This window comes from Notamacropus eugenii, chromosome 5 (assembly GCF_028372415.1).
Source record: "Notamacropus eugenii isolate mMacEug1 chromosome 5, mMacEug1.pri_v2, whole genome shotgun sequence".
Taxonomy (NCBI): Eukaryota; Metazoa; Chordata; class Mammalia; order Diprotodontia; family Macropodidae; genus Notamacropus; species Notamacropus eugenii.
The window spans coordinates 316,892,434-316,905,413 of NC_092876.1; the positions used below are offsets into that span (position 1 = coordinate 316,892,434).

The window sequence follows — 12,980 nt, forward strand, 5'->3', positions numbered from 1 at the left end:
ATTCAGTTTTGAACATATGTCTAGAGTAAGAAAAATCGTGAGAACTGAAGTCATATCGGAAAATTAAAATGGATTTTGATGATCACCTACCTTGTCTCCTTTTCAAATGTGAATACTGAACCCAAAAGAGGTTAAATTGACTTACCCAAAGTCACAATATTCAGAGAGCTCTTTGCATGACCTGCCAATACTTTTCTAGGGAGTAAAACAACATATCATGGAGGAGGTAAAACTTGATCTGTTTAGCCAGGAGTTAAAGGATAACATTCTAGATGGCAAAATTGGATAGAAATCACCATAGAGGTAGAAATAAAAATGACATATTTGTGGACCAATTAATTTGAGGCAAACAGAATTATGTTTTACTTAGGCATGTTGAGATCAAGCTCTGTGGGAGCTTTATCAGAGAAAAGACTAGACAAAAGTATTTGGATTAGATAAAAAGGCCAAGATTACTGGGAAAATTTTGTGTGAGTTGTTGTATGAGTTGAAAACTTTCTTTGAAAAACCATTTATCTAGATCAGGATGTAGGCAGGGGACTTTCCAGAGCCAGTTCAGACCTGCTCTGGAGCTGATGGTTATATTTTCATTGTGAACATTCATACTTATGAAATATGTAAACACTACAAATCAAGGCTTGATTTGTTGTTTGGTTGGTTATATATGTAATAAAGGGATGGACAGTATGTTAGTAATACAGATTAAACTTACAATCATGCCCTGCTTTTAGGTTTTCTGGAGAACTAGTTGTTAAGCAATCACATCACTAGTTGCTCAGAGGAAACCTCAAAAGAGAGATTTGGAGGCATAAAGGAAAAATTACTTAAACACTCTGGGCCTGCTCAGGAAATAATGGAGTGAAAGGAATAATTAAAGTTAGAGAAAAAAGGGTTAGCAATGATCTTTAATTCTTTACATATATAAACATTTTTCTAAGGGGATGTTTCATTCAATCCTCTCCCCAATTTTAATTCCACTTAGGCTTCCCGTTCTATAGTTTCACATAAAAACCAATTTGTTTTTACTCAATTTTGTATAAATTAAAGAGTGAAAAGAGTTTTGCGTGTAAAAGACAAACATTTCTTTTAAAATTACTTTTTATTTTGCATTTCATTCAGATATTTTCCAGCTAAATGATACAGTGAATAGAGAACTGGACATGGAGCCAGGAAGACTTGAGTTCAAATATAGCTTCAAGCATTTACTAGGCATGTGATACTGAACAAGTCACTTAGTTTTGCTGTCTCCTGTTCCTCATTTGTAAAATGAAGATAATAATACCATCTACCTCGCAATTATATTGTGAGGAAAAAATGAAATGATAATTTGTATTTTTTAAATTTTGTTTTAGACTCAAACACTAAAACACAAATACAGAATAGAGAAAAGAAAAAAAGCACATCATAAACTTAAATATTGGAACTTAAATATGAAGTAAGCAAAGAAAAAAAAGCATGTCATATGCAAAGCAGAATATAAGAGAGCACTGAAAATATGTAACAAAAAGTTTTCATATCAAGAAAGCCTGTATGATAAATACTACATGTTGTGTTGAGTTGTCCATCTTTTCTTTGTTTCCTTGTAAACTTTCTTTTGCTCTGTGCTGTGTACTTTTTACTTCATCCCCCCTGAAAGGCTGCAATTAAGTGTGCATGTATTTCTGTACAGATATAGATATGTACATACACATATACACATATACAGAGATATACTTTCCCTAACAAATTCTACTCCTGATCTTTGTCGTATTTCTGCATGTGTCTTGTTTCCTATCCATCCTGATTCCTCTACTTCACTTCTATCCAATAAGTTGCCCTCCTATTACTTAGCCTACCCTGCTCTAAGGATCCCTCCTCTATTCTTTCACTCCCATTGAGCTAAATACCTTTCTATAATCCCCACTTTAACCTATTCTCTTTCTCCCCTCTAACGATCCCTCCCCTGTTCTCCTCATCTGCTTATCATTTTATTTCTTCTGAATTTAAATAGACTTTTATACGTACATAAACACACACACATATGTATATATAGCTCTCTCTTAAACCCATTCACAATGAATGTAGGTTAACAGAACAACCAGCCCTCTTCCCACATCTAATTCTTCTGTATTGATTCTTCCTCTTGTACCTCATGTTTATAAAATAATTGCTCTTTTTAGCTGTTTCTAAGTGGTTTTACTTTTTAAAGTCACATCATACTCAGGAGTAGCCCAGTCTTTCTTATTAAGTACCCAATTACTAATGATCATCTTAGACGTACATTTTACATTGTACATAAATATAAACGGGAATTTGATCAACTGCTAGACTTTTAACTTTATTTTAAAAAAAACTGAACTTAATAGAAGATTTGACATACAAGAGCCAAAAGAAACATAAGGTATATATTAAAGACTGTTAATAAGGGATTCAATAAGGACAAACTGTTTACTTTTTTATATATAACACTATATATCAAAGAGCAAAGGAACTGGGACTCTGATCGAAAGTATCATACCCAGCGATGGTTCTGAAGAAGAAAATGAGGCTGGTGACCTTGCACAGCCCTCCCTCACTCAAGTCAAATTCAAAGCAGGTCATGTCATTATCTTGATGTCATAGTCCTCTTCAAGAACAAAGGACAAACACAACCTGTGAGTAAGTAGCCCATCCCCTCCCACACTCCTCCTCTCCCCTCCTCTCCTCTCCTCTCCTCTCCTCTCCTCTTCTCGCCTTCCTGGGTGCTCTACCCGGGAAAGGTACACTTCCATGGCCCAAAGCTGCTCTTTTTCCTTTGGATTTACTGGCTAGATTTCTTAGTCAAAAATCAAACCTTAAACATAATTCACTGTGGAGCTCATAGATAGGACAATAGGTCCCTGCTCACCTAGCACAGATTGAATGCAAATACTAAATAATAACTCTTTCTATTTTACCCAGGAACCCTAAGGGTCTTCCCTTCCCAGTTTTATTTTTTTAAAGGAACCATCCCTTGAATAACTACTTTAAAAAGTCTATTCATTGAATTGACTGTTATCTCACTCAAAGTGAGAATGTGATAAGACCTTAGCCTAAAATGTTAAGGATCTCCCATTGCATTCTGGGCCATCTCTGGTCAGTAGTCCTGATGAATATCAGGCCACTGGATCCAGATGGCTCTGGAGAAAAAAAGTGAGGCTGGTGATCTTGCACAGCCCTATCTCACTCAATTCAAAGTCAATGTCATGTCATCATCTTGATGTTATGTTCCTCTTGAAGAATGCAGGACAAACACAACAACAACATACCCAGCAAAGTTAACATAATCCTTCTTGCCCCTACTGCTCTTCAGAGTACAGCAAGGTCTGGCATTCCTTGTCAGCAGAGGTTCCCTCTATCTTACCCAATTCAAATGCCCAACTCTCCTCACCATCCTGGAGGTAAATTATCCTGGAGGTAAATTTTCTGTGACTGGAGCTGGGGCTGAGACAGCCTCCCAAACCTACTAACCTCAGGATTTGCCACTTATTACTAACAGGACCGTAACCTATCTTGGAGGTGCTTACTCTTCACAGGTACCAAACCTTACCCTGGAATTGTTCTTCTAATCTTCTTGAATTGTCCCAGGTAGACACTGGTTGTGCCCCTACTCTTATTTCTCTCTAACCACATTTTGTTTGCCCTAAGGTGCTATTTTATTTCTTTTGTGGGGGAAAATCTTGAAAGCATGGGATTTTCTGATCTACTCAGTCATCTTCTGAGAATTCTCTGTTAAATCTTTTGCAAACCTTAAAATGATATAAAAATGTTCATTATTGTTACTATTCAGGTGGCATACAGGTATGCAGGCTTACTATAAAACTTCATTCCCATTGGCAGAATTACAGAGCTAAACATAGATGATATCATTCAATCCCTACTCAATATTACTTTCACTTACCACATTCCCAACAAGTATTCCCTTAGCCTTCCTTTGAAGACTTCCAATGAAAACTCACTAAACAGCTCCTGTTGAAGTCAATATCATTTTGAAGTAGTGATAATTATTCAGAAACTTTATCTTAATTCTATTTAAGTCAAAGTATTCCTCTTCATAACTTCCAACTTTTACTCTAATTCTGACTTTTAAGGAAACAAGCCTTATTCTACTTCCACATGACAGCCCTTGAAATATTTGAAAACTATTGTATTATTCCTAAATGAAAGACAGTTATGGTATGCATTAAGTGCTTACTATTTGCCAACTAAAGGTACAAATAACAAAGACATTTCTTGAGCTTAAGGAGATTACACTCTTATGAAGACACAACACATAGGTGAGTGGTGATTAGGGAAGTATATTTTGTTCCAGAAAATTACAGGAATATTGAGTGATATCATAGAGAACAGATTCACAAATTCCATTTAAAAACAATGGCAAAGTTGTTCACAGTTACAGAACTGAAGGGGAAGGAGAGTGAAGGATACATTCATAGATGCTAGCTTGTCATAGAGATGGTTGTAAACAGAGAGACTGACTGGAGAAGAGCAGAGAAGAGAAGTTTGACCTATTTCCTAGAATACTGGTGATGGAGTCACCAATATGGAGGGTGAGACTCCAGACAAAAGTTCTTCCAGGACATGATTTCTAGTTTGACTATATGGTGGTTGGCTAAGAAGTCATGGAAGAGGTGGTCTTTTCTCCTGGCTAAACATCCCTATATTTTTCACTTCATGATGGAATAGTTGCACTTTTGTGGCTTTCTTTGATAATTCATCATTGATTTCATATAACTTCCCTGGTAGATTGTAGTCTACTGCACTGTGTTTCACTTCTATTTCTCTCTCCTGTGAACCTAACCTAATTGTTTATCACCATTACTCATGGTGAGCTACACAAGTAATTACCTCTTTTTAAAAAAAAATTGAATCATATTTTTTGTTTTCAGTGTTCAACAATCACTTCCATATAGTTTAGATTTTTTTTTCCACTCCCTCTCCCTTATTCCTCTCTCTCTCCACACTCCTCCTTAACATGGCCTACAATCTTACATAGGTTCAACACATACATTCCTATTAAATGAATGTTGCATAGAAGAATTAAAATGAATGGGGGAAACCATAAAAGAAAATAAAACATAGAATGTTACAAAAGAAAATGGTCTGTTTCTGTCTGTGATCCAATTCCATAGTTCTTAATCTGGATGTGGAAGGTGTTTTCCCTCAAGAATCCATTAGAAATTTTTAAGTCCATGCATTTCAATGAAGTACAAAGTCTACCAGAAAAATTCTTTGCACATTGTTGTTGTTGCTGTGTACAAAGTCCTCCTGGTTCTGCTCCTTTCACTCAGCATCAGTTCATATGTCTTTCCAGGCTTCACTGAAGTCTTCCTGCTCATCGTTTCTCATAGCACAATAACATTCCATTACTTTCATATACCACAACTTGTTCAGCCATTCCCCAATTGATGCACGTCCCCTTGATTTCCAATTTTTGGCCACCACTAAGAGAACTGCTATGAATATTTTCATACACGTGGAATCCTTTCCCATTTCTACGATTTCTTTGGGATAGAGTCCCAGGACCAATATTGCTGGATCAAAGTGTATGCACATTTTTCAGCTCTTTTAGTATAGTTCCAAATTGCACTCAAGAATGGTTGGATCAGCTCACAGTTCCACCGAAAATGAATTAGTGTTTCAACTCTCCCACATTTTCTCCAACATTTATCATCTTCCTGTTTTGTCATGTTATCTAATCAAATAGGTGTGATGTGGTGCCTCAGAGTTGTTTTGATTTGCATCTCTCTAATCAGTAGTGATTTAGAGCATTTTTTTATATGATTACGGATAACTTTAATTTCTTCTTCAGAAAGCTGCCTGTTCATATCCTTTGACCATCTATCACTTGAGGAATGACTTGTATTCTTGTACATTTGATGCAGTTCTCCATATATTTTAAGAAATGAGACTTTTATCACAGATACTAGTTGCAAAGTTGTTTCCCAGTTTTCTTCTTCCCTCCTAATCTTGGTTGCATTGGGTTTGTTTGTGCAAAAACTGTTCAATTTAAGGTAATCAAAATTATCCATTTTGCACTTCATAATGTTCTCTATCTCTTATTGGGTCATAAATTCCTGCATTTTCCATAAATCTGACAAATACACTATTCATTGCTCCCCTAATTTTTTTACAGTATCAATACTTATACCTAGATCATGTATCCATTTGGACTTTATTCTTGTGTATGGTGTCAGGCATTGGTCTATGCCCAGTTTCCACCACACTGTTATTCAGTTTTCCCAGCAAATTTTGTCAGGCAGTGAGTTCTTATCCCAGAAGCTGGGGTTCTTGGGTTTATCAAACAGTAGAATGCTATATTGATTAAATACTGTGTCTTGAGTACCTAACCTATTCCACTGGTCTACCCTTTGTTTCTTAGCCAGTACCAAGTGGTTTTGATGATTGCTGCTTTATAACACAATCTGAGATCTGGAAGAGCTAGCCCACCTTCCCTAGAATTTTTTTCACTAGTTCTCTTGATATTCTGGACCTTTTGTTTTTCCAGATGAATTTTCATATTATTTTTTCTAGCTCTTACTAATAATAATCTGGTAGTTTGATTGGTATGGCACTTAGCAAGTGAATTAATTTAGGTAGAATTGTCATTTTTATTATGATAGCTTGGCCTACCCAAGAGGAACTGATGGTTTTCCACTTACTTATTTCTGACTTTATTTGGTGAAAAGCATTTTGTCATGGTGTTCATAAAGTCACGGGGTTTGTTTTGGCAGGTAGACTCTCAGATATTATTTTATGGTGTCTACTGTAGCTTTAAATAGGATTTCTCTTTCTATCTCTTGCTGTTGGGGTTTGTTAGTAATATATAGAAATACTTGATTTATGTGGGTTTATTTTATAACCTGCAAATTTGACAAAATTGTTTATTATTTCAAGTAGTTTTTTCCTTGATTGGGATTCTTAAAGTATATCATCATATCATCTGTAAAGAGTGATGACTTGACAGCGCTAAGATGGCGGCCTTCTCAGAGATGGGCGTGATGCCCGAGAACGCGCAGGCCATGGAGGAGATGGACTGGTTCCTCCCGACGGACATCCAGGCCGAGTCCATCCTGCTGATCCTGGGAGGAGGGGACGTGCTCATGGCTGCAGAAACAGGAAGTGGAAAGACTGGTGCCTTCAGTATCCCGGTTATCCAGATAGTTTATGAGACCCTGAAGGACCAGCAGGAGGGCAAGAAAGGGAAGACCACTGTGAAAACTGGGGCTGCAGTGCTCAACAAATGGCAGATGAACCCATATGACAAAGGGTCTGCTTTTGCAATTGGGTCAGACGGTCTTTGCTGCCAAAGCCGAGAAGTGAAGGAATGGCATGGGTGTCGGTCAACGAAAGGAGTGATGAAAGGAAAACACAACTATGAAGTGTCCTGTCACGACCAAGGCTTGTGCAGAGTTGGGTGGTCCACTTCCCAGGCTTCCCTAGATTTGGGTACCGATAAGTTTGGCTTTGGCTTTGGTGGAACTGGAAAGAAGTCCCATAACAAACAGTTTGACAATTATGGAGAGGAATTCACTATGCATGATACAATTGGATGTTACCTGGATGTTGACAAAGGCCAGGTTAAGTTCTCAAAAAATGGAAAAGACCTTGGTCTAGCTTTCAAAATACCAGCCCACCTGAAGAACCAGGCATTCTTTGCTGCATGTGTCTTAAAGAATGCTGAACTGAAATTTAACTTTGGTGAAGAAGAATTTAAATTTCCCCCCAAAGACGGATTTGTTGGTCTCTGCAAGGCTTCTGATGGCCATGTAGTGAAATCTCAACACACAGGAAGTGCACAGGTGGTGCAGACCAAGTTTCTTCCCAATGCTCCCAAGGCCCTTATTGTGGAGCCATCCCGGGAGCTGGCAGAGCAGACTTTGAATAATGTCAAGCAGTTCAAAAAATACGTGGATAATCCAAAGCTGAGGGAGCTTCTGATAATTGGTGGCGTGGCAGCCCGGGATCAGCTCTCTGTCCTGGAGCAGGGGGTGGACATTGTGGTTGGCACTCCAGGAAGGCTGGATGACTTGGTGTCCACTGGGAAACTCAACTTATCTCAGATTCGATTCTTGGTTCTGGATGAAGCCGACGGCCTTCTTTCCCAGGGCTATTCTGACTTCATCAATAGGATTCACAGTCAAGATTCCTCAGATTACTTCTGATGGGAAAAAACTTCAGGTCATTGTCTGCTCAGCCACTCTCCACTCTTTTGATGTCAAGAAGCTTTCTGAAAAGATCATGCATTTCCCTACCTGGGTTGATTTGAAAGGAGAGGATTCAGTCCCTGAAACCGTGCACCATGTTGTTGTTCCTGTGAATCCCAAAACAGACAGGCTGTGGGAGAGGCTGGGCAAGAACCACATCCGAACTGACGAAGTCCACGCAAAAGACAACACCAGACCTGGTGCCAACAGCCCTGAGATGTGGTCTGAAGCCATAAAGATCCTGAAGGGGGAGTACACTGTCCGGGCCATCAAGGAACACAAGATGGACCAAGCAATAATCTTCTGTAGAACCAAGATTGACTGTGACAACTTGGAGCAGTATTTCATGCAGCAAGGAGGAGGTCCAGACAAGAAAGGACATCAGTTCTCCAGAAAGCCTCATGAGAGGAAGCAAAACTTGGAGAGATTTAAGAAAGGTGAAACAAAAAAGTGATGACTCAATTTCTTCTTTGCTTATTTTAATTCCTTCAATTTCTTTTTCTTCTCTTATTGCTATAGCTAGCATTTCTAATACCATATTGAATAACAGTGGTGATAATGGACATCCTTGTTTCACTCTTAATCTTAATGGAAATGCATACAGCTTGCCCCCATTGCATACAATGCTTAGAGGTGGTTTTAGGTAGACACTGCTTATTATTTTATGGAAAGTTCCATTTACTACTATGCTTTTCAGGGTTTTTTGTAGGAATGGGTACAGTATTTTGTCAAAGATTTTTCTGCTTCTTTTGAGATAATCATGTGGTTTCTGTTAGTTTTGTTGTTGATATGATCAATAATGCTAATAGTTTTTCTAGTACTGAACCAGCCCTGAATTCCTGGTATAAATTCTAAATGATCATAATGTATTATAAGTTGCTGTATTCTTTTTGCTAATATCCTATTTAAAATTTTTGCATCTATATTCATAAGAGAAATTGGTCTCTAATTTTCTTTCTCTATTTTGACTCTTCCTAGTTTAGGTATCAGAACCACATTTGCATCATAAAAGTAATTTGGTAGTACTCCTTTTTTTTGCAATTTCCCAAATATTCTATATAGTATTAGAATTAACTGTCCTTTAAATATTTGACAAAATTCACTTGTAAATCCATCTGGCTCTGGAGGTTTTTTCTAAGGAGTTCATTTATGGCTTGCTCAATTTCCTTTCTGAGATGGGATTATTTAAGTACTCACCTTCCTCATCTGTTAACCTGAGCAATTTATATATTTTTTTCAATTTATTTATTTTTAGTTTTCAATATTCATTTCCACAAGATTTACAGGTTCTAATTTTCTCCTCATCTCTCCCCTTCCCCCACCCCAAAACACCATGCATTCAGATTACCCATTCCCCCAATCTACCCTTCCTTTTATTCCACCCCTCCCTTTCCTTATCCCCATCTTCTCTCTTTTCTTGTAAGGCAAGATAGATTTATATACCCCATTACCAATATTTCTGATTTCCCAGTTATGTGCAAAAACAATTCTCAACATTAGCTCCTAAAACTTTGAGTTCTAATTTTTTCCCTTCCTCTCTCCTGACCCATCCCCACTGAGAAGGCAAGCAATTCAATATAGGCTATATATAGAGAGAGTTTTGCTAAAGACTTCCATAATAGTCATGTTGTGAAAGACTAACTCTATTTCCCTCCATAATATCCTGCCCTCCATGTATTCTATTCTTTCTTTTGACTTTATCTCTCCCCAAGTGTTTATTTCTAATTACCCCCTCCTCTCATTTGCTCTCCTTTGTATCATCTCCACTTGTCCCTTTCTCCCCTACTTTCCTGTAGCATAAGATAGATTTTCATATCAAATTGAGTGTGCATGTTATTCCCTCCTTAAGCCAAATGTGATGAGAGTAAACTTCACTTTTTCCCTCACATCTCCCCCTTTTTCCCTCCACAGAAAAAGCTTTTTCTTGCCTTTTTTTTGAGAGACAATTTGTCCCATTCCATTTCTCCCTTACTCCTCCCAACATATTCCTCTCTCACTCCTTAATTTTATTTTTTACATGTCGTTCCTTCCTATTCAACTCACTCTCTACTCTCTCTCTCTCTCTCTCTCTCTCTCTCTCTCTCTCTCTCTCTCTCTCTCTCTCTCTCTCTCTTTCTGAATATATATGTGTATATATATATATATATATATATATATATATATATATGTATATATATAATATGTGTGTGTGCATAATCCCTCCAACTACTCAAATACTGAGAAAAGTTTTGAGAGTTACAAATATTATCCTGCCATGTAGGAATGTAAACAGTTAAGGTTTAGTAAGTCCCTTATAATTTATCTTTCATTTTCATGCTTCTCTTGATTCATGTGTTTGAAAGTCAAATTTTCTATGCTACTTTGATCTTTTCATCAAGAATTCTTGAAAGTCCTCTATTTCATTGAATGACCATTTTTTCCCCCTTGAAGGATTATACTCAGTTGTTCTGCATAGGTGGTTCTTGGTTTTAATCCCAGTTCCTTTGACTTCTGGAATATCATATTCCAAGCCCTTAGATTCCCTTAATGTAGAAGCTGCCAGATCTTGTGTTATCCTGTTTTTTTCCCCCACAATACTCGAATTGTTTCTTTCTGGCTGCTTGCAATATTTTCTCCTTGATCTAGGAATTCTGGAATTTGGCACAATAATCCTAGGAGTTTTTCTTTTCCGATCTCTTTCAGGAGGTGATTGGTGAATTCTTTCAGTATTTATTTTGCCCCCTGTTTCTGGAATATCATGGTCATTTTCCTTGATAATTTCATGGAAGATGATTTCTTGGGTCTTTTTTGGATCATGGTTCTCAGGTAGTCCCATAATTTTTAAATTGTATCTCCTGGATATATTTTCCAGGTCAGTTGTTTTTCCAATGAGATATTTCACATTGTCTTTTGTTTTTTCATTCTTTTGGTTTGGTTTTGTAATTTCTTGGTTTCTCATACAGTCATTAGATTCCATCTGCTCCATTCTAATTTTTAAAGAACTATTTTGTTCAGTGAGCTTTTGAACCTCCTTTTCCATTTGGCTAATTCTGATTTTTAAAGCATTCTTCTCCTCATTGGATTTTTGGACCTCTTTTTCCAATTGACTTAGCCTTTTCCAATTGAGTTCAGCCTTTTTTTGGGGTCTCCTTTAACAAGCAATTGACTCACTTTTCCTGATTTTCTTGCATCACTCTGATTTCTCTTCCTAATTTTATCTCCACCTCTCTTACTTGATTTTTAAAATCCTTTTTGAGCTCTTCCATGGTCTGAGACCGTTGCATATTTATTTTGGAGGTTTTGGCTGCAGAAGCCTGGACTTTTTGGTGTTCCCCTGATGGTATGTATTTCTCCTCTTCATCCAAAAGAATGGAAAAAAAATATCTCCTCGTTGAAAAGAAACCATCTATTGTCTAATTATTTTTCCATTTTGGGGGCATTTTCCCAGTAAGTTACTTGACTTTTTAATTCTTTGTCAAAAAAATGGTATACTCTAGGGACCTGTAAGTTCTTAGTTCCCCCAAGATGGCATAATCAAGGGAGAGGGGCTTGCTCTTCTCCTAGACTGTGCAGTGGTCTGTAATCAGGATTCCCTCTCCAGAGACTCCACCAGCTCCACCATGCCAGCCAGCACTCTTTCTCACTGCACTGCAGCTTCTTGGGGCTGAGATCCAGATCAGCTGCTCAATTTTCTCAGAGTCTTTAGGCCAGAGCTCCAACAATGGAAGCTGCTGGGGCCTGGGACTGGAGCTAGAATGCTCTGTTCCCTTCTCATCCAGGTGAAAGAGCTTTCTCAACTGACCTTTGAAACTGTCTTGGAGATTTGTGAATAGAGGAATTTGGGACCTGCAGGTGCTGCCAATTGCGCCTTGAAGTTCACTCTAGTCCTGTCCTTGCCATAGGGTGCTGTGCAGCCAAGGCTGATCTGTGTTTTGTTCCATGTTCAGCACCATAGACCTTTCCTCTTGGCCTTCCAGGCAGCCCTGGGCTGTAAATCTCTTTCATTCTATCATTTTGCGACTTCAGATGCTCTAGAATTTGTCTAGAGACATTTTTCACAGGTATTCCATGGACTTTGTGAGGAGAGTTTGTATAGGTGCATCCTTCTACTCTGCCATCTTGGCTCCACCCCCCAAAATCAAAATTTCACAGAGATCCAAAGTAAATCAAGAGACAGAGATTCCAAAACTGCCTGACCATTACACGCATACATGTGTCTAACCATTACATACATACACAGTTACCGGAGAGGGAAGCATCAGTTTTGTTTTGTTTTGTTTTGAGGGGGAGCTCCTTAACAGTCTTCCAGAATCTCTCTGACCAAAGAAACACTTTCAGACAATTTATATTTTTAAAGTACTTATACATCTCATTTAAATTACCAAATTTATGAGCATATGGTTGGGCAAAATAATTTCTAATTATTGTTTTAATTTCCTCCTCATTGGAGGGGAGTTCACACTTTTCATTATTGTTATTGGTAATTTGGTTTTCTTCTTTCTTTTTTTAAATCAAATTGGTCAAAGGTGTATCTATTTTATTTAGTTTTTCGTAAAAGCAACTCATTGTTTTATTTATTAGTTCAGTAGTTTTCTTAATTTTAATTTTAGTAATCTCTCCTTTGGTTTTCAGTATTTCTAATTTGGTATTTACTTGGGGATTTTCAATTTGTTCTTTTTCTAGCTTTTTCAGCTGTATGCTCAATTAATTGATCTCCTCTTTCTCTATTTTATTCATGTAGGCATTCAAAGATATAAAACTTTCCCTAAGAACTGCTTTCACAGTATTCCATAAAAT

General features: G+C 37.5%; 1 protein-coding gene across 1 annotated transcript; it reads left to right on the forward strand.

The window, feature by feature from the left end:
- Positions 1-6,964: 6,964 nt before the first annotated feature.
- Positions 6,965-8,658, forward strand: LOC140507904 (ATP-dependent RNA helicase DDX1-like). The gene is given in 2 exon segments (XM_072615739.1): positions 6,965-8,141; positions 8,143-8,658. Coding segments are annotated over 2 exon segments (1,686 nt in total). The 5' UTR covers positions 6,965-6,971.
- Positions 8,659-12,980: the final 4,322 nt, after the last annotated feature.